The 26474-nt window shown below is 39.5% G+C and overlaps 1 protein-coding gene across 4 annotated transcripts in view; it reads left to right on the top strand.

The window, feature by feature from the left end:
• Positions 1–19307, top strand: part of gcgrb (glucagon receptor b) — a 31210-nt gene extending 11903 nt beyond the window's left edge. For all 4 annotated transcript variants that reach the window (XM_017457545.3, XM_017457543.3, XM_053676240.1 and 1 more), the window contains 13 exons: positions 8574–8672; positions 11017–11107; positions 11300–11407; positions 11663–11757; positions 12195–12301; positions 12921–13080; positions 13620–13779; positions 14003–14063; positions 16453–16522; positions 17981–18069; positions 18189–18333; positions 18709–18750; positions 18844–19307. In XM_017457545.3, coding sequence (XP_017313034.1) covers positions 8622–8672; positions 11017–11107; positions 11300–11407; positions 11663–11757; positions 12195–12301; positions 12921–13080; positions 13620–13779; positions 14003–14063; positions 16453–16522; positions 17981–18069; positions 18189–18333; positions 18709–18750; positions 18844–19191 — 1527 coding nt within the window. In that variant the 5' untranslated portion in view covers positions 8574–8621 and the 3' untranslated portion in view covers positions 19192–19307. The remainder of the gene's footprint in view (positions 1–8573; positions 8673–11016; positions 11108–11299; positions 11408–11662; positions 11758–12194; positions 12302–12920; positions 13081–13619; positions 13780–14002; positions 14064–16452; positions 16523–17980; positions 18070–18188; positions 18334–18708; positions 18751–18843) is intronic.
• The last annotated feature ends 7167 nt before the right edge of the window (positions 19308–26474 follow it).

Below are 26474 nucleotides of genomic sequence, written 5' to 3'. Positions count from 1 at the left end.
GATGTAATTAATGGTGTGCACAGATTCTTTATTAACCCCAGTCATGTGCGCATTTAAAACGTGTTTCATTTAGTTATAAATAACACAAAATCATTTTTTATTAATGTAACATATACACAAATATATTTGAACCTTTTTTATAATGTACTTTAACTTTAAACACTTAAATAACAACAATCACGTAAAGGGTTTCACTTAATGCATGTCTGTTGTCCTGGAACTTATCAACTTGACATTTAGTTAATTTAGTTCATATTTTGTGAAAACTGCTATTAAAAAGAACGACTGAAACGTTCTGAAGTCCTCTGCTGAAAATTATTTCAGTCTTCAGGGGATAAGGCTTGATTTCTCAAACAAGTCAGCCTCATCACCAATATAAACTACATAGAATTAGCGCCACCCCACTTGGCGCTCAACATATTAACATCAACAAAATAAACATTATTCACAATGACTCAACGTTTTTTACTCAAAGAACTAAAGACACACACACACACACACACACACACACACACACACACTTACATTCACTCGGATATTCCTGTCTTTGTGGGGACATTTGGTTCCCACAAAGATATGAAAAGATGCCCACATTCAAACACAGATTGTGGAGTGCCAATAATTTTAAAACACAATATTTTTTTCTCCATAAAATCATCTCATCTTGTTTAAAATGATTGTAATTAAAACAAAGCTTTACACTGTTGCATGTGTTATTTGTATCTGTTCAGTTTTGTTCATCATCCAGAGTGCTGCTAATAATTCTGGATTTGTTCAAATTAGATTCATGGCATTGAAACAATAAAATAAAACAAAAAATAATGAAACAGACTGCATCATCTAGCAGAAACTTGGAAATGTACAATAAATAATGTTAATAAATTGCTCAAACTCGATTAGACATTTGGATAAAAATGGCTCCAGTGCTTTTGGTCCATAAATATAAGCACATCATAGAGAGATAAGCGCGCTCATTCGTCACTGTAATGTTTTTATATAAACATTTTTTCCCCTGTAGAGAATAATTTCCTCTTTGCTACACGCCTGAATATCCACCAGGAATATTCTTTATAATTTCCGGGTCCATTTTGCTTGTAAATTGACTCGACGACAGCAGAATAATAGAAGCATAATCAATTATTTTCCATATATAATTGGATCATTTAATAATAATAATAATAATTATTATTATTATTGTTATTATTATTATTATTATTATTATAAAAAGACCAAACTCTACTATTACATTCATATGAATGGAGCAGGATTTACTGTGTTCTGTTTATTTCTGGTACTTAAATGAATTCATTCCAATTGTTGGTTAACATTAGCAGTAAGTGGCGAAACGTTTATGAATATTTGTGACATGGTTTTTCTTGAGCAGATATCTGTTCAAATCCATTTTTTTTATGCCTTTGAGCTTTAATTTTTTTTTTAGTTAATTTTAGGTGTCTCTCTGTAATCTTCAAATTTAATTTCAAACAGTTTTGGTGTAGTAAGGCATCATGAATCTTTTGGGGTTTTTGATTTCCCCTTTCGAGTGAAAGATGCTAGCAAAATAGTGGCTGATAGACTAAAAATGGCTTTTGCTAAACGTCACTATTTCATTTTATATCCACCGTTTTTAAAAGTGTGAAATATTGGACGTGGAAGTAAGTCGTATATTGCCAAATCACAACTAACCAGGGACTCCGATTCCCATAATACGCCACAGCCTAGAAATACGGCCACCATGGACCACAACTCCCAACCCAGCACACAGGCACGTTCACAATCTCAGGAGTTCTAACTCTTAAACACACACACACACCACCCTTTAAAAGATAATGGTTATTCACAAAGACTTTGTGAAGTAACTGCTCAGTAGCATGTGTCTCTGTCGATACCAAGCCGTTGTTATTATTGCTTCTCTGCTTTGTGATTCTGTTTGTTCCCGACTCCAATTTACCGCCCATCCTTATCCAGTCTGATCACCTGACCCTTGTCTGACTACTGTTTCTGATTTTGCGCTACAATTTGGCTTCGGATATTTCATTAAAGCTGGCTTACCTGCGTTTGCGTCCGTCTGATCCTGCATTACATCACACATATATATTTATACTGTATATATAAACCCACTATATGGCTTTAGTGACAACATCAGGTGTTTGTCTTTTTAAAAAATGCTAATTTAATCTTGACTGTTTTCCACCATTGTTTGTTTGCGTTCCGTGGTCTTATTGTACACAATTTGTCGCTTATCAGTCATTTTACAAAAGGCGGTTATTTTGGTTTTCTGTAATCTTCCACAAAATGCAGTTAAACATTTTGAAAAAAAATTTAATATATGGGGAAAAAATAATATTATCCAATATAATGTTTCACAATCCAAAGCCAAATAGGCAGGTTCAGCTGTAATGTGCTGTTTCCTTTGGAAATATGTCACATTGTGACAGAAAACTGTTTTCCAGCAAAGGATTTTCAGTCTCCAGCTGCTGGTGTTCTAGGACGGTTTTCTTTCTGGTTTGTCAATGGGGTCATAGGTAAATTTCTCACTGGTCATTCGTTCCAGTCTGCCCTCCAATTTACATCAAATTATACCAAATTATAGATCAAATTATAGCAATAATGTGACGTGTTCTTTGCGTATCTGAGAGCATAATTTCGAAAAAGAATAACAGTGAATAATGCTGACGGAGTTGGAACAAAAGTTCACTGAGTGTGATCGACAGATCTGAAATTCACGAGAGCCTATTGTGTACAAGACTGATGTAGAGATATACGATCGAATCAAGTCGAATTTCCCAATGCATAAATCACAGTAGACCCAAAGGTCTGTTTCTTGTCTATACGTGATCACGTATCTTTACTAATTATTATTCGGCCGGCATCTCTGGATGGTCACAGTGTCCAAGAGCACTGACCGCATTGACAAAGTCCAGAGAAAGTCTCTCCTCGGTAATATCCATCTTTTCGTGAGGAGCAACGGGTTCGCCAAGCCCTTGACTATTCGACTGTTGTTGTTTTTGTTGCTTTTTTTCTTCTTCTTTTCTTTTCATCCTTGATTCAATCCTTGTCCAAACTGCATCTCAGGGCCAAGATCAGATCCGATTTCACACGTGAGAGACAAATATTAGCTTTGTTATAGGCGATGATGAACATCCAGAATTCAGACCAAAAAAAAGCCACCAATGAATTGCATTCTTCATAAATATTCTCACTTTATTAAAAAAAAAAAAAGTTGTTTTCGAGAAGCCAACACTACCTGTTGTGTTCATCACCAATATGTCTTTTCTATATCTCAGATAGAAGCAATATAAATATTATTGATGGAAATTGAGCTCCAGGAGATCTCCCCACGCTCAGAGATCCTCCTGATGGCTGATGTGTCTTAGCACAGTGGGAGGTGGGAGTGGAAATAAGAAAAGCGAATGGGACAACCACTCAAACCACCACTCATTTTTATAATAATAATAATAATAATAATAATAGGTGAGACGCCGTGGGGAGAGATTGATGAAGGGCTTGAAGGTGGAAAAGCAACATACTATATAGTCTTCAAAACCTCATCCCGATCCCCTTATGCTGGCTGTTGTGTTCCTCGCTGTGCTTTACAATGTCTCGCTATTCAGCGATATCAGCTGAGAGCTACACGCTTAGGGCCGGATTCTGAGTCGGTAGGCGGAGGTCAAAAGTCACATCACTATTTATGCAGGGAAAGTTTCTAGCATTCAGAGCCGGGTTACGCACCTGCTCCTTGTTCGGCTTATACAAGTCACCTGCAGTTATACAGTTCACGCCTCCAAGGTTGCTAGATTTTTATTTAAATATATTTTTTGAGTATTATTGAGTAGAAGCATCCAAGACGGGGTTCTGAAATAGCGTGTAGCATCTTCAGTAGCAGTTTAAACCTGCCGTCAAACCTGAAAAATAAAAAAAATAAAAAGAAATACGGATTGAAAATGCAGACTGAAGCCGGAAATTTTTTGTTTTCTTTGCCATCAAATGTATTACAAGGTAATAAAAAAGGCGAGATAAATCTTAATAGAAGTCTAACGTATCGTCAATATGCTGCTGCATGAATAGTGATAAAATAGCGCTTGATCCAGCAGGTTCTATTTATTTATTTATTTATTTATACATTTAAATTCATGCTCTCACAGTTCCTCGTGCGGTATAAAATAATAAAGCTAATAAAGATTGTGAAATTGTAATGTGTGTGCAGGATGTAGCTTTTATTAAATCACGCTTTTAATTCACAGCTTAAACTTGTCAAAGTAGTGAAATTGTAAGTTCGGGGGAAGAGGGGGGTCATTTTACACGCACCACTCTAAAGAAAACATGGCTGCAGATTGACGGATAAGCTACGCTTACGGCTCACTTTAAGTTCGTAAGACTTTATATTTATTGTTTAAGTTGATTTTATCCATAAAAACGATTTCGATCCTTCAGATTCGTGTTCACGTTCAGAACGTGAAAAATCTGGAAAATTTAAATCAGAAGCTAGTTAGATGGCTCTATTGCCACTTTTTAAAGTATCATAGAAAGTATACAATTATTACAGACAACACTCTTTAAACTCTACAAAGTTTAAAGGTAATTAAATTCATTCAAACTTGTACCAACAGTGTCGTTTCATCCAGCGGTTTTATTTCATTTATTTTCCGGTAAGAAATGAAACAGAACCCAAACATTTAACAGACACGACTGATTTCAAATGCGAGCAGCGCTAGCATCAGAGGTCACTGAAGTGTGTTGAGTATTAACGTTAATTCACACAAGCTCAGCCCGCTTAATCACACACTCAGACCGCTAATACACTTTTAATGAGAGTATTTATAACGGCATTCAGATGAAGCATTGCTGTCTCGCACTGTACTCACCTCATTTTATTTCAACACAGCAAGAAACACACACACACACAAAACACACACACACACACACACACACACACACACACACACACACACATACACAGAGTCAGCACTAATACGTCTTAGCCGTGCTGGCTGAACCTGGTCTTTGTGCCATATTTCATTAGTGCTAATGCGCTCAGAACTGTGAATTATACATGCAGATGGAAGCTGCGCAGGAATTTCAGATTGTTCCGGTGACAAGAACACGTTCATTCCTATGGCAGTTATAAGTACTCATGAGAGAACCACACACACACACACACACACACACGCACACACACACACACACACACACATCTTCAGAAATATATTTACATAATGTGTGTCTTCTATATCTGTCGCTTTCTTTTCTTCTGTTTCTTTCTGACAAAAAACAAATCAGTAGAGCACTACAGTCAGAGAGCCAGAGGAGTCTCTCTCTCTCTCTCTCTCTCTCTCTCTCTCTCTCTCTCTCCCTCTCCCGCTCTCTCTCTCTCTGGAGTGGGGTTTGTGTTGAAGTGTGTATTCTCGAAGCGAACAGTGTATTAGTAAAGTGAAATCGAGAGTGTGATGGTCATTATCGATTGTATTATCAGTGGCAGCTACAATCGCATTGCACAGTTTCAGTCACTGCTGCTTTTCTGATATCTGCTGACTGTGTGTGTGTGTGTGTGTGTTTGTGTGTAAGAGAGAGAGAGAGAGAGATCATAGTGGCTGTTGATCAGATGTAGTTAATTACTGCAACACAGCAGATAATTTGCTTCCATGTGTAATCTTCAGGATGCTAGCTTTCAAATTAGATTAGCACAGTGGGACCCAGCTAATTTCAAGGTGTGTGTGTGTGTGTGTGTGTGTGTGTGTGTGTGTGTGTGTGTGTGTGTGTGTGTGTGTGTGTGAATAGACCCATCTTTCTGTGAGAACCACAGATTTCCACCTAATGAGAATTAGTCTGGTTGTGTCTCACACACGCATTTTATACTGTTACACCTTATTTTGCAACAAGCAAATGTGCATGTCTGTCTGTGTGTGTGTGTGTGTGTGTGTGTTTGATATATAACCCTCCATCCAAACTGCAGTCGCTTACTTGAGAAGGAATCAGAAGAAACCCGGTCCTCCGTGAACGCGATGTGGAACAGACTGGAATTTGAAACGTTTTAGCCAAAAAATGTTTCCAGGCTCAAGGTGTTTTTTGCAGAAACGTTTCAGATTCCGTTCCGTTCTCTGACTTCGAGAGCATCACCTCCATCAGCGCCATTGCGACAGGGCACCAGAGGTCACGCTGTCGTCCATCGCGGACGTTTACACGTTTACACCTTCAGACATAAGTGTGAAATCTGGCTGCGAGTCATCAGGGTCCAAGCACCTGTGAACACCACTCGTGCTGTGTTTATTAGTAGAGTTTGTGTTGTATTGTGTTGTCAATGCTTTTTCCTTTCAGTGTTACATCACTGAGAGTCTGTCTGTAATTCTGTTGTAGCTGTGCTTGTGGTGCGTACATGTGGCATTAAACCATTACTTACTTTCTTACACTGTTATCATAGAAGACAATCAATCTGTGTGAGAATGTCGAGATTTTTATTTTTATTTTTGACAATTATTTGGTGCTGCTTGAGTTACTGTTACTACCCCAGAGTGTTTTATTCCTCTCTTGCCAAGACTTTACTAATTTATGACATGTCATACTTTTTATCCATTTACAGTTACATTTAATATTATTTGAAATGAGTTCCCATTCTCACTTACATTAGAGCAGCTATAAACAGCTCCTCCTTCACCAGCCTCTCTCTCTCTCTGTCTCTTTTTCTTAAGTTACCGTACAAACGTTACAAAGGCCGTCACAAAGCGCTGATACTGGAGATTCCTTCCGTAAAATGTTAAAAAAACTTTTCTTTATGGAAAACTTCAGCATATCAACAATGACACGTTTTTTTTTTGTTCTTTATGTGGAGCGACTGCTGGACTGGTCCCCCTGTGAACGAGCTATCGCTATAGAAACGATAACCAGAACACGTTAATATAAACCTGCGCTGCTGTCAGAGCCGCTGTTATAGAAAACTAATCAACACCTTCTGACCAATCAGAATCCAGAATTCAGCAGTGCCGCGGTGTGAATATACATAATAACCAATAATATTGTGTTTTCTTGGATGTCTGAGAAAATAACGTCAGTATTATTTCGTCTTTAACGAAATTAAATGAAGTAGGATCTCTGGAGCTTTTTTCCGGGTTCTTAATAAAAACATAAGAATATTTCACACACGTCTTTAAAGCTGCGCAACTCACTAAAAATACGTCTTTATGCCACATGACATTTTGTCAGTTGAACCAGCATGACGCACAGTTCTTGCCCCGGAGACCTGTGTGTGTGTGTGTGTGTGTGTGTGTGTGTGTGTGTGTGGGTTCATGTCAACATTGAAAAACTTTCTCCCTTCCTCAGAGATACACTCTCGCATGCCTGCCCACTCGCACGCTTCCTGTTTACCGTGTTAACCGAGATTACATGAATATGATGACAAGGATAATAACGATGATTATACGCCGTATACACTGCACATACAGTCTTATTTATGGCCGAAGGAACAATAATGAGCGCATTTCATTCCTAATAACACTCATTGTCGTCCCACTGTGTGTGCGCTTGTTGCGCAGGGACAAAACGCTTGTGTGTGAATGTGTTTTTTTTTTTTTAGGAAAGCTGTATATGTGGTTTCGTTAAACTCGTGCTATAGTGTTAGCGCGGACCTGTGTTGGGAATAAAGACAAGCCTTTTTAATGCTGTAGGTGTGCATGTACTAATGGGTGAATTATCTCTCACTCCCTGTTTTGAGGTGAGTTATTTATAGCATTTGTGCCTAAGATAATCTGAAGGAAGATGCTAAATTCACGCATCCATGATCTGGGATTGAAATTGAAAAACTGGTGGGTTGACGGTAAAGGCTCTGGGTTACTGAGAAGAAGGTCAGGAGGTCAAGCCCCAGCACTGCCAAGCTGCCACTGTTGGGCCTTTGGGCAAGGCCCTTAACCGTACGGTTATATGGGCTTTTGGGTCCTTTTAGGGTAGTCTGAGATCACTCGGTTGGTTCACATATACACGCTCAGAGAGCGTTTTGAGTAGGCTGAAACGAACTAGGTGTGAAAACAGCAGCTCTGACAGCAATCCAGGTTTATATTAGCGCGCTCATGCTAATACGTTATCGTTTCTATAGTAACAGCTCGTTTACAGGGACTTGCGTCACGTAAACGGATTAAGCGCATAAGCGTGTGCGATCAAACATTTTCTGTTAGGAGAAATGCGTTTATGTTGAACATGTATGGAAGGAGTCTCCAGTGTCAGAGGTGAAGCTGTGACTTTTTTGAAGTTTTCTGACATCTTCAGGACAGAGGAGTTTGCGCTCCTTTACAGTATCATTACATGACAGTTTTTTAATAGCTTCGAGAGATAGAGAGAGAGACAGAAAGAGAGACTGAGAGAGAGACAGAGAGAGAGAGAGCAAACATGATGTTCCACAATGTTAAATGTAACTATAAACGGATAAAACATATGCCATGGTATTATTCTTTAATAACTAAACATTCTTGGGGAATTGCTGTGGTACATTTAACTTTGCATGTTGTATGATGACACAACCGGAATAAATGTAAAAAATATCTTAAATCAGTTCAATTTGCCATCTAATCTCCTGTACCCTCGTTCTGTAGGTGCTATGTGAAAGTGGTAGAGTGATGAATTGACTCCCAGCCTGAGGGATGTCCCTGCGGCTGCTCCTGCTCCTGCTAACCTTCTCCTCGCACACACAGGTACAGTAACACACTCGCAGCTTACACAGAGTAATGGCTATCATGGGATCCAGCACTAACACCTACACAGACATGCCCACACATGCACACACACACGTACAGGAATGTAGAACTGTAGGATTTTCTTCCCCCTTTACCTGTTTTAGATCTCGGTCAGTGAGACGTTCCTGCACATTCAGGCAGATGGTTAACTAGATAAACAGAGATGGAAACACCACATGACTGTCACCTGCTTCTACACAACAAAATGTCCTCCAGCAGGAACATGACACCCAATGACAGGAACGTTAGCACTGTTAGCATTGTAAATGTACAAAAAAAAAAAAAGTTTTTTTTTTTTTTTTGGATATTTCACGTTGAGATTCAAAGTGTGACATTTAAAAAAAAAATTGTATCGGTTTAATTTTAGGCTGCAGAAATATTGACAATGATCGTTGCATGTAATAAAACTAATACCATCCCAGAAGTCTCCATATATAGGGGAGTGCTGTATGTACGGCAGCACCGCGTCGGTCGTGTCTTCGACAGTGGATGTTCGTGGACGTCCACTTCTTCTCGGTTGGTCCGCAACACTTCCAGCCTTTTGGAATTTGTTGCTAAGTTTGGCAGCTCAGTGTCGAGTGTGTGATGTGCTCGCCATGTTTCCTGTTGAAGTCCATCGCAACCTTCCCGATCCAGCCATGAGAACGATTTCAATACCTTCTTCTTATGTCCAAAAAAAAAAGATATAAGCTATAAGTATGAAAAAATTTGGACTACATTTTGCTGAAAAGTCATACTGTAATTTCCCCCTATGTACGGAGACTTTTGCTACACCCTGTGTTATATTGTTTACTGAAATCTGATGAGAAGAGGACAGTGAACCAGGAAGAGAGGGAGGAAGTGGGGAAAAAATTGAGAAATAGAGCAACAGAGGAAAGACTGTACCATGATTAGATTAGATTAGATTAGATTAGATTGTTCTTTACATGAACACATAATGCATGTTTACAGTATGCGTCTTGAAGGATCAAGGAACGATGGATTATAATCGGATCAGAGATGGAAGAAGAAGAAGAAATAATAATAATATATAATCATACGCGCACATGCAGCTGTTTGGCTCTGGGGAAATAAGACGCAAATACAACTAGTGATGATGTGTAGAAGGCGAGAGATTGTTCCTGTGGTAATTGGACAAGTCCTTAAACTCAAAATAACTTCAACTCTCAATTTAATTTGAGTTGAAAATTTAAAATTATTATTATTATTATTATTATTAAGGTAATATATCATTGTTCATGACAGCAATCCAAAGCATAACAATATTTTACCTTTAGAACTGGTCATTTTGTTTGTTTTTTCTTAGTATTAACATCATACCATTTAACATGTTGTTATTTACAGTGGGGGAAATAAATAATAGGGCGCATCAACATTTTTTTCAGTAAATATATTTCCAATGAGGTTATTCACATGAAATGTTCACCAGACATCAGTATTAACTCAAGAAATCCACACATATAAAGATATCACAACATTAAAGTCAATGAATGAAGTTATGTGTAATAAAGTGGAATGACATGGGAACAAAGCATTGAACAGGATAAGCCCTTTACCAGGAGATTCTTGAGAGGAATCTGCTACCATCCACCAGGATGATGAAGATGAGATGTGGGTGGAGCTTCCAGCAGGACAACGATCCAAAGCATACAGCAAAGGAAACTCTCAATTGGTTTCAGAGAAATAAATCAAAGTGTTAGAATGGCCCAGTCAATCACCTGACTCGAATCCAACTGAACAAGATTTAAAGACAATATGTTTAGAAGAACGGAACAAAATCACACATGAATACTGCGGAACATTAATCTCTTCATACAGGAAGAGTGTTGAAGTGTCATTACAAACAAAGACTTCTCCACTAAGTATTAAATACACTTCATTTAGAGTGTTCAATACTTTTTTCCCGTGTCATTCCACTTTATTACACAACTTTATTTATGAACTTTAATGTTTGGATTTCTTTATATTTCTGGATTTCTTGAGTTAATACTGATGTCTGGTGAAAATTTCATGTGAATAACCTCAATGGAAATATATTTACTGAAAAAAAATGTTGATGCGTTCAATACTTATTTCCCCCACTGTATGATAATAAAGTAACATCTATTAAACCCCATACACTAGAAATCTTGTAACTATAAACTGCTTTTTTCCCCCAGTTTTGTCTGGAGGGTACTTTTTGATGCCTTTGATACTTTTTGTGGTACTTTTGTATGTGTGTGTGTGTGTGTCCATGTGTGCATGTGTGTGTACATGTGTGTGTGCACGCTGTGTAACAGTTTGGGATGTGACATCTCTGCAGGTCTGTCAGGCTCTGAAGGAGTTGCGGGAGCAATGGGCCATCTACAGGAATGAGTGCATTCAGAGTTTCAGCAGCAGCCCAACTGCTACAGGTAATGCACACACACACACACACACACACACACACACACACACACACACACACACACACACACACACACAAACAAATGATCTAAGTAGCTATAATGTTAAAATGAAAAGTGCATTGTCAGTGGACTCTGTACACTCATGCCATCTAAACTATGTTAAATATAATGTTGTTGTTGTTGTTGTTGTTGTTTAAGGTTTGGTGTGTAACAGGACTTTCGATCATTACACGTGTTGGCCCGATGGCTCGCCTGGCTCCATCGTTAACGTTTCCTGTCCGTGGTATCTGCCGTGGTATCGCAAAGGTGAGACCACAGACTGTCACAGCACTGTTCTACACACGGATGTAGTGGAGAGTCGGGGGAAGTAAACAGGCCGGATTTGTGCCGTGAATGAAGAACAAAACTAAAATATAAAGGAATAAATAAATAAAAATGATTTTCCTATTGCATGAAGTACCTTTTGAAATGTCGATACAGAAGAAATGTTGTTGTTATTATATGTGTGTGTGTGTGTGTGTGTGTGTGTGTGTGTGTGTGTGTGTGTGTGTGTGTGTGTAGTTAAGCAGGGTAAAGTGTATCGAGCGTGTGGTGTCGACGGTCGATGGGCCGACAGTAAAAACACCACAGAATGTGACGAGAACGATGACGGACTGGTGAGATGATGTGGATTCACATCCCTGTGGATTACAACTAATAATAATAATAATAATAATTTAAATGGTTCATTTGCATACAGTACATTTGCTTCTTAAGTTGTACGCTGGAGCAACAAGGCTAATGTCGCCAAAAGTCTGACTGGCAGCGTAAAGCTACGTAAATCTCAAAATACACAAACTAATATATAAAACACGACACATTTCTAAATTCGAGCTCAATATAAACACCTGTGCTACTGAAGAAGGGGGCGTGGCCTGAGAGTTATGCTACTGGCTGATCGATTAAATTGGGGATTAGTGGAATATACTTTTAGTCTTTTTTTTAACAGAACTATTTCTTTACTATCTGACCCTTTGTTTGTGTTTGTGTTTGTTTGTGTGTGTGTGTGTGTGTGTGTGTGTGTGTGTGTGTGTGTGTGTGTGTGTGTGTGTAGGAAGAGTATTGGCAGATTATAAGTAAATTCAGGGTCATGTATACAGTGGGTTACTCGCTCTCTCTGGCAGCTTTGGTCCTTGCGCTTGGAATCCTCGCAGCCTTCAGGTGAAAATACACACGACGCACACACATACACCCTCACACACATACACACACCCACACACACACACACATACACAGTTCCACCACAGTGCTGTCACAGGTTTATATTAACGCTCTCGGTCTAATATGTTATTGTTTCTATAGTAACAGTTCATTCACAGGGACTCGTATGAAAACGTGTGTAATCATTGACGTGGTGATAGTTTTCTATGAGGAGACGTTTATGTAACGTGTACGGAAGGAGTCTCTAGTGTCAGAGGTGAAACTGTAACTTTAGGTTTTCCGACATTTTCAGGACAGAGGAGTTTACGCGTCTTTGCGGTTTCTCAGTAACACGATAAGCTGCGTTGTTTCAGCGTAATTAACTTCAAGAGAGAGAATACAGAGAGAGCATGGTGAGGGAACGAGTGTTTATAGCTGCTATAACGTAAGTGAGAACAGGAAGTAGCTTGTTTCTCCGGTGATTCACATTAAACACAATGATAACTGGATGAAAAGGTATGACTGGTGGTTCTTTAATAAATAAAACATTGTAATCGTCAGGGCATGCTGTGTGTGCTACCAGCTCATTCTTGTGTGTGTGTGTGTGTGTGTGTGTTTTCCCCATGATGCCATTCTACAGGAAATTACACTGCATGAGGAACAGCATCCACATGAACCTGTTTGGCTCCTTCATCCTGCGCGCCGTGTCCATCTTGGCGAAAGACGCGCTGCTGGATCTGATCAACACCTCCCAGACAGAACGATACCGCTACCAGGACCAGAGCTCGTTCGATGTCAAGGTACACACACACACACACACACACACACACAGAGAGAGAGAGAGACTAGAGACAGAGAGAGAGAGAGGACTTGACCACTTTCAGAAGCAAAGCTGAGGCAAAAAAAAATTATATTACAATTTCACATTTCATTTGAAGTTCAGTTGAAAGAAAAAAAAACAGAAAAGTAAATAAGTTTAATAAATAAAAAATAAATCAGTTAAATTTGGGCTACTTGTTATTAGGGTTGTTGTGGTTTATTATTATTATAACTATTATTAATAATAATCATCATCATATCTGTGTATCCTGTATTATGATCGATCCCTCTCAGCTGTCACTGTATGGATTTAACATTATTATTATTATTATTATTATTATTATTATTATTATTATTATTATTATTATTAACATATTATTCCTTCTATGACATCTAATGTTAGTGTGCGCAGTTGTATTGTGATGCAATTTTAATTTTGTTGCCCAAAGTGCGTTTATTAGTAGAGTTTATTTAGTTATTATTTATTATGAATGAAACTGTGGTTTGATAATAACGACAGATAACTGTGGGATGTCGGGTCGCCATGGTGATGATGCAGTACAGCGTGATAGCGAATAACTACTGGCTGCTGGTGGAGGGTTTGTACCTGCACAGCCTCCTGGTCATAACCGTCTTCTCGGAGAGAAACTACTTCTACGTGTACCTGTGCATCGGCTGGGGTGAGTGCGAGTGTGTGCGTGTGTGTGTGTGTGTGTGTGTGTGTGTGTGTGTGTGTGTGTGTGTATACGTGTATAGTAACTGAGGGCTGGTACTGACAGGTAAAGTGCCCACCTCTGCATTATGTTACATTATGTATATTTAGATGCGGATTGGAAGTGACTCCTGTGGCTGAAGTGACGTTTACATTATATATTCATAGATTTCATCTTTTTTTAATTCCAGGTGTGCCGGTGATATTCGTGTTGCCATGGGTGACACTGAAGTATCTGTATGAAAATGATCTGTAAGTACTCAGTGAAATTATATAATTAAATCCTTTATTGATTTCTGAACAATTGGCTTTCGAGCATTTATATGAAATGAGTTCCCTTCGTTTTATTGTAAAGTGGGCGGGGCTAACCTCGGGTCACGCTCGTGTAAGTGCCAGAATGCCAGTCATGCCAGCTGTACATTCTGTTTGAGTCTGAGTAAAGAGTGCGTGGAAATGAATTAGTAAGCAAAAGCTAACCTTGTAACTTAAAGCTTATGTAGCAAGTTAAAACAGCGCTAGAGAGGAAAAGCTAACCTAGTGAGTGAAAGCTAACCTAGCAAGTGAAAGCTAACCTAGTGAGTGAAAGCTAACCTAGCAAGTTAAAGCTAATCTAGAGAGTGAAAGCTAACCTAGTGACTGAAAGCTAACCTAGTGACTGAAAGCTAACCTAGTGAGTGAAAGTTAATCTAGCGAGCGAAAGCTAACCTAGCAAGCATGATTTAGTTGCTTAAGTGACATCGCAGGTTGTGTGTATAATTGAACTTAAAGTGCATGTTAGCATAAAAAAATTAAATAAAAACCACACTTTATTATTAATGTTGTAGCAATTTTTACGTTTATACTCGCTGCACTTTAATAATCACCTGATCTGGTTGCCATGGTTGCGTTTCAGAACTCCATTTGTGTGTAAGAAAACTTTTTTCTTTCTCTTCAGTTTCCAGCTAATGATTAAGAGCTTTTTTTGGTTTGGAAGTAATTGGATTTTATTTTTATCATTTCCCGCCTACATGAATAACCTTTGCTCAGTGTGGGACGTGTCAGAGCTCAGATTTTGTTATAAGGTGATAAAATAATGTGCAAACAGGTCCATTAGGAAGAGCTGTCATTCATCAAAAACTAGATTAGTTCTGTTAGAATATACATGAAGAATCCATCATTCAATGATAATGTCCGTTCCAAACAGGACTGAGAAATCTTTCCGGCATGTTTTTTTTTTTTTAAGTAGAAACCTTTCTATAAGTAGAATTATTAATTGAACTGAGATAACGAGGGGTAAATATCAGCCTAGAATCAATGGTTATTCATATTCATAGTCCCCAGTTCCATGTTACATATAGGGTTGCGTATTTAAAGTGTAAAATGTATTTATTCAAAATATACGAGTTTTTGTCAATAATGTTTGGAATCAGTGAAGATTCTTCACAGTTCCAGCAGTTTTTCTCACGTGCAGATATGGAATGAAGTGTAGTTAGTAGGTTTAGTCTGAGAATCATATTCATGGTTCTCAGCTGGAGTCAAAGGCGGAGGGAGACAAAATAAATAAATAAATAAACAAATAAGAAACTTGGGGAAAAAAAGTAAAAACTTGGAACTAGAAATGAACATGACTGAGGAAACTTGACTCTGAAGTGACTCAGACTAATCAGGTGTAAGGAGCAACAGGTGAGATTAATCAACTGCCATGGCAACAGGCTATCGAAAAACCCAAACATTCGGCATATATGGAATAAGTGTGCGAAATAGGACAGGAGTGTAGGTAGGTGAACAGGGACAGAATCAGGATCAGGCCTCAAAAAATAGTCAGTCGTCCATTGAAAGGCACTACAAATAACATTATCACTCTAAAGAACCTTTTCTGGAAGCTTGAAAAAGACCCTCAAATATTCTTTAGATTTTTCAGGTGTCCAAGCTGTCTAACAGGTTTCTGCTTGAAACCTTTCTCATGGGAAAAATTGTTGTTGTAGAAGGAAATGTTATAGTTGAACTTAAAAGTTCCTCTAGATGAACAAGTGGAACATTACTTAGGGACCCTCAAATACTCTTTGGGTTTTTAAGAGTTCCTATCTTCCTAACAAGGTTCTGTTTGAAATCCATGCTAGTAAGAAGCCCACTGTTACAGGGATCTACAGCACATAGAACCTTTAAGGATTTCTCTAAATGGACGAGTGGAATGACACTTAGGAGACCCTCAAAGGCTCAAACAGTCTTTAATGTACATTTAACCATGTTTAATGGTTCCTAGCATCCTAAATAGGTTCTACTTGGAACCCATCTTAGTAGTCATAATCAGTCATAGGGTGCTATATAGAACCTTTGAAGGTTCCTTGTGCGGGACAAGCAGAATGACAAGGACTTGTTTGTTGAGTTGATCGTCGTAAAATTGATCAAAATAAATTAAACAAAGGTTTCTATTTCCATATCATTCCATTCCATCAAGGTTTCTGATCCCTACCAATACCTCCTACATTCTGACCAGCATAAGTTGAAGTCCTCATGTTCTCCTGCGTGTACTTAGAACCTGAACCATGGTGTGTGTATGGAATGATTAACGAGAGTACGATCTGGAATCAGTCACTTGCGGAATGTGTTTACAGCCGCAGTGTTGAATCCAGTTTGTGATCCGTTTGTGTTCCGTGTGCAGATGCTGGGAGAAGAATGTAAACATGGGCTACTGGTGGATCATCCGCTCGCCCATCCTGTTCGCCTATCTGGTAAGACACACGGAATATCTTTATTTTGCTGCTTTACGAGTTCTGAAAGTAAATGGAAACAGTTTGGGCATGTATTATCTACTGGTCACGAGATTAACTGGTTTAAGTAGGCAGTGTAATACGATTGGCCGAAATGGAAAGGTTTCCCAACAGTGATGTATGAAATGAAATATTAAAATGATAATGCTGTTGATTATGTTGACATTGACTCAGAGGGGGTTGGATGTAGATGCAAAATTGATTGAAAAAGATATGGGTGATGTTGAGAGATCCGCACGTCCATCCACTGACGTGGAACCCAGTCAAGCAGAGGTGTAAAAAGGAAACTAGATAACTTACAAGTAACTTGTAAACTACAACAAAAAATTAGAACAATTACCTAGCAACCAATAGTAGGAGAAACTAGGAAAGAAGATAACAAGGTTCATAATTGCTAAGATAAAACGAAGGCAACCCAAGTAAACACACAATATGGTCAGAAAGACGCTGGGCAAAAATGGATCCATGGAAGAGTTTTGAGGTGAAAACCACTGCTAACCCGGAAGAACATTAAGGCTGGAATTTTGCCAAAACACACCTTGATGATCCTCAAACCTTTTGGGAGAAGGTTCTGTGGACTGATGAATCGAAAGTGTAACTGTTTGGAAGACAGGAGTCCCGTTACATCTGGCGTAAACCAAACAGCGAATTCCACAAAAACATCATCATACATGTACCTACGGTCAAGCATGGTGGTGGCAATGTGATTGTGTCAGGATGCTTTACTGCTTCAGGACCTGGGCAACTTGCAGTAATTGAGGGAAACATGAATTCTGCTCTCTAAGAGAAAATCCTAAAGGAGAATGTCCGGTCTTCAGTCTGTAAGTTGAAACTCAAGCGCTAGTCCTAGAAGTAAGTGAAAGACTGATCTCCAGTTATGGGAAGTGTTTGGTTGCAGTTATTGCTGCTGAAGGTGGCACAACCAGATATTAAGTTTAAATTTGTTTTTCACATGGGTGATAGGTGTTGGATAACTTTTTGCTTCAATAAAAATAAAAAATCCAGGGTCTGTGGTCAACACACACAATATGGTGTGAACTACAGATACCAGATTTGATACATCCAGATTGGGTTTTTCGTTTCGGCATGAAAACAAAAGTTTGCTCTCAGTTCAATAACCAGTTACAAGCTCCCCCGTTGTTAGTGTCTGTGTGTGTGTTCTCCAATTTTCGCCAGTTGGACAGTGTTAACTAGCTAACAGATTGCTAACACATGTGCTAACAGGTTCACACAGCGCACACACACTTATTCCTCATACCAAGTGCACACCTAATTATGGCCTTCAAATGCCAAAGCCTTTATTTAAGAGTACAATTTGTTCTGCTTGCATGAATAATGTGCCTTACAAACAGCCTTTTTTCTTCTTCTTCTTCTACTCCCCCCCCCCCCCCCCCCTCTCTCTCTCTCTCTCTCTCTCAGATTAATTTCTTTATATTTATTAGAATTATAAAGATCCTGATGTCCAAACTTAAGGGTCATCAGATGAGGTACACGGATTATAAGTTCAGGTAATGGATTCACCGTGTCCCACGTTGCACGTGTAGTTCGATTCAGGAATGTTATACATTCAAGGATAAATACCGTATTATATTTGATAACTTTTTTAAATAAAATCTCCTTTTTTCAGATTGGCTAAATCCACACTTACACTGATTCCACTGTTGGGGATTCATGCCATCCTCTTCACCTTCGTCATCGATGAGTCCGTGAACAGAGAATCTCTGTTGCGGCTTGTTCGCCTCTTCTATGACCTGTTCTTCAGCTCCTTCCAGGTCAGAAACCAAAGGGGGGATTTTTCAGTTTGTGAGAAGGATCTGTTTGGAACCGTGAGCACACAAGAACACAGACACACATTATGCTTAAATGCTAGCAACTTCAAGATCGATGTAACAATCTGCCCTTAATTAACGTTTACCGATTATGCTAACCAAACAAAGTTAGCACAGGTGGTTCCTGGAATGTTGACGTAGCTCTTGTTGTAAAAATCTGCCCTCAAGTTAAAATGTACTGGTTATGGCAATTTAACTAACTAGCCAGAGTTACTGCAAGTGGTTATTCTAAGCTAGCTTACTTAGCTGACTGACAGGCTACTACTTTGACATGCTAACTAACTAAAACAACTAAAACGTCAATCTCTCCACACACAGGGCTTGTTGGTGGCCATTTTGTACTGCTTTGTCAACAAAGAGGTGAGAACTCCATGTTCAATTTGAAGACCTTCACGTGAACAACGGTTTTCACCAGAATTCATTAGTTTCTCCATAACCTTTGTCTCCGTCTAGGTACAGAACGAGATGTTCAAGCGATGGAAGCGTTGGAAGCTTGGGAAAGACATAGAGGAGGAATACCGCAACACACACAGCCAAATGGCTCATAACAAGAGCGCTAGCGTCAACGTGGCTTCACCGCCAGAACGTTCAGACACCCCCGAACCTGCAGCGTCAGCCCCGGAGGAGAGCTGCCGGCTCGTGATTAGCTGTCGGAATGGAACAGGACTGGCGCAGGGGGCGGGCAGGTCGGGGCTGCAAGAGGGTACCAGTAACTGCAGCTCTCTGACAGAGGACATCTGCTTAGAGGAGCGAGTTCACAACTCGGACCATCGAGCCGGGACTAAAGAATGTCACGTCTGAGGAAACTTTGACCTCTCGAGGTTTTTAATGATACGTGTTCCAAAAAAAAGGGTTAAAACAGCTTCTTAATGATAGAATTATGAAATATGTGGTCAATAAACACACACTAAAAGACACATATACACTATTTTTTTTTAAACAAAATGGTGCATACTGTGAACAGCGTCCCAATTTGTTAAAAGGCAAGGGGGCAAGGACTTCCTGGTGGACATACAGTGTGTGCTTTGACCTTTGCTTGCCATCACACTGCAGTAAATTATGACTTGTCTCTATCCCATATGCGTGTAAACTTGTGGCTTGATGTAAATAGAAAAGAGAATGCCGCAACCTTAAGCTATCGTAGGCAATTCAGTAGATATTGAGTAACTCGCTGGGTCGTTAAGTAGTTCAGTAGTACGCAAAATGTCACAGCACGCTCAGACGAGTTGTCTCGAAGGTCGAAGGTATTTCTTAATGTTAAAACCAATAAACGCTCACAGTGCGTTATGGAAAAATCTCAAGACTTGATAACGATGACTTGGAGCAAACAAACAGATGTTCACGCTGGCATTCCACCCCCGTTTCCATCACTGACGAAACCGGCTTTGTATTTGCCCCAAGCAAGCAGCAGACAGCTGAAAACCTTCATAGCAAGATTAGATTTCAAAAGTGACCTCACATACCGTACGTTTGCGTATTGCTGACGTTACGAGGACCCGAATGAACCTTCCACACGGATGGAAACGTCAGCCGAAGCGGAAACGAGTTGGCTTCATGTGATGTACCTCATTAGTGTAATGTTTTAATGCATTTCATTTATGAGATCATGTGTTATTGTTTCCAAATAGTCTCTGGTACCTTTGAGGTTGATGTATGAAAACACAACCTACACACACACACACACACACACACACACATACACACACACTCGGTGAATCATTACAGTCAGAAATTGCACACAAAGGGGAAAAAAATAGTCCCTTTCAGAACCGGATTTTAATGTCCTTTGGGTTTTGTTGGCCAAACAAAGGCACCCATGATGAGTAAACAGTAAAAGGGAGACCGCGCGCGCACACGCACACACACATTCAGACATCATGGTCAAGTCCACCGTGCTACAAACTGACGTGTATGTATGTACGTATGTACTGTATGTACTGTACAGGGTTTAATCGTAACCACCAAGAGCTTTGAGGAGAAAAAAAGCTGCCGCTCGTGTCTATAATTTTTTTTTATATGCATCATGATCATAAATCACTTGATCAGTTTCGCCACCTTATGTTCTGATGCATTTTCGTCCCCACAGTGTTTCTGCTCCTCATGAGGTAGGTGTCTGAAAAGGTCTAAATAAGTGATGAATACCAGACACGAGGTCCATGCGGAACATAACGAGCCGAGACGGTAAACAGTTTATAAATCACTACTACTACTAAACATAGCAACCTTAAACATAGTAGTAGTAGTAATATATTAATAAATAAGCTAATAAAGAAGAGGAGTGCAAAGAGTCCCTAAATTGAGTATCTCGAATATATAAAAGTGCATGTAATTGCAGAACATTCATGTAAGTACCGACTCATATGTAAATAGTGACATAACGTTGTATATTGGCAGCTTGTAAGTTTTTTTCTTGGTTTTTTTTTTTAATTGCACAGGTGTATTTAACCTGAAGAGATTGGGGTGAAAACAGGAGTGGCAGGGATTATTTTAAGGGTGGCAGCTCCTCCTTTACACTCACAGCATCCCTGAGAGAAAAACATTCCTGATCTTAAGACATTATAAGTCAAATGCTAGTCCTAATCAAATTTCCCTAAGACGAACCAAGATTTTGTCCTCTCAGGTCCTCATAATGCTGTGAACTGGATGAGGTCTCCATTATGAAATGAATGCCAACACACACACACACACACATGCTCTCTCTCTCTTTCTCTCTTTTCTCCAGTGTGCCATTCCAGGTCATAAATTACACAGGATGGGAAAGACATTCCTGAGAGAATCCAAACTCAACGTCCTGTGTGTATTTTTTTTTTTTTTTTTTTAAATACTTTACTCTCCGATGGATATGTGGGACTGACATTCCTCAACGCTGCAGGGAACAGGAACAAAAATTTTAAAAAAGCTTCTTTGCTCTGGACTTTTACTTTTGGACTTGTATGTGGTTGAAACTTGGTGCTCACTGTATCGTTATTTAAAGTGAAGGTGATGTGCCAAAAGTATTTATTATCGCTGATGTTTTGTGTGTGTGTGTGTGTGTGTGTGTGTGTGTGTGTGTGTGCGCTTTCTTATAAGTGTCTCATAGTGTTTTATTGACAAGGACATGCCATATAAGCTGTGACAAACTTTTTCGTTTGTTTGTTAATGAACTGAAAAAGAAGAGAAAATATGAATAACATTATAAAGATGTGACGTGTGTGATTTATCATGATTACTAAAACATGTGCAGCACTGGGAGACTTTACGTGGTCACTGAAGAGGTCTGGATCATAAATCATGGGTACTTAGAGAACACTGAACACACACTTGTACACACACACGGGAGCTTGGATTCCAGCCAATTCCAGTTACAATCGGTTATCTCGAGCAGAAATAAATCCCACTTAAATTCCATCTGTGCCCCTTTAGAGACGTGAAGCCCACCTCCACCGTGCAGGAAACAAGTGACACGCTCTGTAAACTCTCCTCACACACAAACACACACTCGAAACGTGACCTGGAGGCCGTACGAACAGAGCTCTCCCATTGTAAGATGTACGCCTTCTCATTAATTTTACATGGAATGTCGACGGTAGCCAGATTTAGCCGCTGTTTACACATTAGTGCCTATTAAAGTCACAGAGACACTTCCTCAGCGGGGACAGGGGCGGGTTTTGTTTACAGAACCCCGTCTGGAGGCTCTCACAGCACTGACTTGTTTTCACCTTTGTTGCCATCGAAGTTATGTGAGGCTAAGTCTCGAGGTCATGTGGTCAGATCGGACGTGCGACTCTTAACGACTGTAAGGCTATATTTTACTAACTAATAACTCATGCTGCCCCGTCAAACATCTGGATTCTAATCAGTGTTGATTTTGTTTTCTAGAACAGCAGCTCTGAGATTATTGCAGCTGCAAATCATGCGCTCGTGCTAATATTCGAACACATTATCGTTTCTATAGCAACCGCTCATTAACAGGACAGAAGATGCTCCACACAAACAGATTAAAAAACGTACGTAGTCGTTAATACAGTGACGTTTTCTCTTAGGAGATGTTTATTGGACGTTTATGGAAGGAGTCTCCAGTGTGCGCGCTGTGCAGCGTTCAGAGGTAAAGCTGTCATTTTAAAGTTTTCTGTTATGTGAAAGACTACAGGACAAAAAGGATTTGATTTGCGGATAGTCAGTCACATGACAAGCTGCATTTATGTCTTATCACCTTCGAAAATGTACAGTGACCTGGACAATATGCAGTACATAATAATAATAATAATAATAATAATAATAATAATTTAAGCCATGGCCTCAGCATGTGTGTATCATGTGGCTAACAAAACTGCAAATTAACTGGAATTATTTGGATGGGCCGCTTATCTGTCATTTTTACAGACATTCCCAACCCCCTTTTATTCATATAAAGAACTTGGTGTGGAACTTAGGGTTAGGGTTAGGGTTAGGCGTGGAACCTGGCGTGGAACCTGGACTTCTCATCGAAAGGCCGTGAGTTCAAATGCCAGCACTGTCAAACTGTACCTGCTGGTCCTTTGAGCAAGGCATGCTGAGATAACGAGATAAAGTAAGTCACTCTGGGTGTCGGCCAAATATCGTAAAACTCTAAATGTGTTCAATCACTAGAACACCCAAGTGGGGTTTAACTAAATGTACTTCTGTATCACGATAAGACGATAAAGCCTCAAAATAAATTAAATATAAATGTCATTAATTGCCAAACACAATAAATCAGCGCCCGCTAAGAGGAGATGCTAATCTAACAGCTAAAGTTAGGCTACAATTTTTTTTTAAAAAGACCATTCTTATCTAATGCACTTTTAAATGGACCGAAATTGTTTTTAAAAGGTGTGGTATAAATGGAATAAAACACTTGGGAACGTGCTGTTTGAAAATAACCAGCTTCAGGGTAGTAATAATACTGTAGCTTCATCACTCAGTGTTTTACTGTAGCAGCACCATACACTTCAGTTAAGAATCCTTCCTTACGTTTATTCATTTGACTGACGCTTTTATCAAACACTGCTTACAACAGAGACACGATACACCGCCGCCCATTCTGCGCATCTTCACAGTCAAGTCACGATCCGGTTTCCCGTGTAATGGCGGTCATTTTAGACGTGCTACACATGATATATTCCAGATTGGCCCATGCTTTCCCAAAAGACTTCTCCTATTCGCTCACCTGGACCGCGCCTGTCTTCAGTCCCAGCTCTCCAGATAATGAGATTATTATTATTTACGATCACAGCGAGCATGTTTACAGACCATAGAGAGTACGGATACATTAAGTACGGCAATTTAGCTGAATTTTAACGACGCAAAATGAAAGTTCATGAGGCGAGGTCTCTTAACCAGGACCGTCTCTTAACCAAGAACAGATTTCCAGTGGAGAGAATTATTCCGCGATGGTAATTTCACACCGAACGACTTTAGGCCATAAATGCCTAAAAAGAGAAAGATTCGTGTGTTTGACCAGCCATCAGACGTTTCAGATCATGTAGTATACACATGAAACGCAGAAGATCTTAAACGCCGTGTTCACACACTATGGTCCAGCTGTTCAGATTCTTTATCCAGTTCATTAACGCGAAGGATCAGGTGGCAGAGCGGGTTGTCCACTAATCGTAGGGTTGACAGTTCGATTCCCGGCCCACGTAACCCCCACATGCCGAAGTGTCCTTAGGTAAGACACTGAACCCCAAGTTGCTCCCGATGGCAGGAACTAGCATGAATGTGTGAATGAGAAACCAGTGTAAAGTGCTTTGTAGAACCGCTAAGATTAAAAAGCGCTATATAAGTGCAGACCAAAGAGAAAAAAAGAAAGGCTGATGAGGGAACAACTTCTTACAGCAACTGTTATGTACTGTACATGATAACAGTAACAAACTGGGTTATTGTGTTTTTTTTACAGACATTCCACAACATTTAATGTAACTAAAAACCAACAAAAAGTACAATACGGCTTCCTTAAAAATAAATAAATAAACAAATCAACTCTGGTGAATTGCCATGGTATAACGGGAATAAAACACTTTAAGGCATCCTATTTTTTTGTCTCGCCTATAATATATTCTCGTCTATATATATATGTAAATACTTGGAAGATCTTGCACCTGCTTACTTGAGGTTCATCCATCTTCTATACCGCTTATCCTTTTCAGGGTTACGGGGAACCTGGAGCCTATCCAGCATCGGGCACAAGGCGGGGTACACCCTGGACAGGGTGCCAATCCATCGCAGGCCACACTCACATACACACTACGGACACTTTAGACACGCCAATCAGCCTACCATGCATGTGTTTGGACTGGGGGAGGAAACCGGAGTACCCGGAGGAAACCCCCGCAGCACGGGGAGAACATGCAAACTCCACACACACAGGGCCACGCTGGGACTCGAACCCCGACCCTGGAGGTGTGAGGAGAACGTGCTAACTACCCATTAAGCCACCGTGCGCCCTAGTTGAGGTCCTCGTAGACAAATAAGGTCAACGTAACTTTTGTTAAAAAAAATACATGGTTATGTTTCTTTGCCAGGATTTTTATTTATTTATTTGTTTGTTTTTACTAACACAGTATAGCACAAATTACCATTATTTCTGCAGATAAGTAGGATGTTATTTATATATCCAGAGAAATCTTTTGTTAATTTTTGTTTTCATTTTTTAGTATCTTATTCGGGTGAAACAGACCAAAGGTTTCCCCTCAGTCCCACCTTCACCGATAAGCCCTCTACACTGTGCGTCCCCAAAGCATCTTTCATCTTAAAGCATCCATTATTCATAGGTTTTGAATAAATAAACCACATCTTTATAACTTATATATGAAATGTATTATACTTGAAGGGGAAAGGATCCATTTATGTGTATGTGAATGTACCCTGTGATGAATTGGCACCCCACGTTGTGCCCTGTGCCCCCTGGGATAGGCTCCAGGTTCCCCAAGACCCTGTAGGATAAACGGTATAGAAGATGCGTGGATGGATTTACTGGTACTATTCTGAAGTTGAATATTTTCCTTTAACAACACACTCTCTCTCTGTCTCTCTCTGTCTCTCTCACTATTGTGTTTTATTCCTCTTATACCACAGCAATTCATTAAAATATATGTTTATAAAAGAATGATAGTCATACTTTTTATCCATTCATAGTTACAAGTTAGTTCCCGTTCTCAGTTACGTTACAGCAGCTTTAAACAGTTCCATCACCAGCTGCTCTTCGTCCTCTCTTGAAGTTAGTAAGACAAATCAAAACCGCAAATTGTATACCGGTTATTGAAAACCTAACGTTGCGGCTGACGCCGACGTCTTCTTCCATACATGTTGAATAAATGTCTCTTCACAGAAAACCTCAACATATCAACACACATTGAATAAAATAAATAAATAAATAATTATTTGTGGAGCATTGGCCTTGTGAATGAGCTGTTACTATAGAAACGATAATATATTAGAACTGCGCATGAGTATAAACCTGTGATGTGCAGCTGCACTACCGTCAGAGCCGCTGTTATAGTAAACTACTCAACAACCAATCTGACCAATCACAATCCAGAATTCAGCAGCACTGTGCTATTCTTCATCATTAACTAACTTTAGCTCATCTCCAAGCCAGCCAGTTTTGTTTTCAACCTCAGATATGAGTATTTCTTATCCAGTTCATCCCCGATCAAGTGCTGTATCCAGATATAATAACCAGAGACGGCAGAAACTTTCCATCATCATTATATGCATAGAAAGTTCAGATGACTGGCTTTCTCACAGAATACGGACATGAAACCAAAAAAAACAAAGGTTCTCCTCTGATTGGATAAATGTTGGCACTTCAGTTAAAAGCAATTAAAGTCCTGACACCTGAGCCGTGTTTCAGACCCTGCTGCACTTTTATCAACCCGACTACGGAAATGTCCCAACAGAGTTTAAGCATCTAATTCATTTGACGAAGGAACTCACTGATTAGTAATTCAACCTTTCTTTAGAGACATTATTCACATCCAGCCAACGGGGTTGAAAGACTCCGCTCCCTCGTCTGGTACCGTACACCAAGAGACATAGACACTGCGTCAGTCAGCATCATGGAGTGGAAATGGGAAAGATACACA

This window comes from Ictalurus punctatus, chromosome 26 (genome assembly GCF_001660625.3).
Source record: "Ictalurus punctatus breed USDA103 chromosome 26, Coco_2.0, whole genome shotgun sequence".
Taxonomy (NCBI): Eukaryota; Metazoa; Chordata; class Actinopteri; order Siluriformes; family Ictaluridae; genus Ictalurus; species Ictalurus punctatus.
Note: the sequence above shows the minus strand (reverse complement) of the source record. Positions and strands in the feature narration are given on the sequence as shown.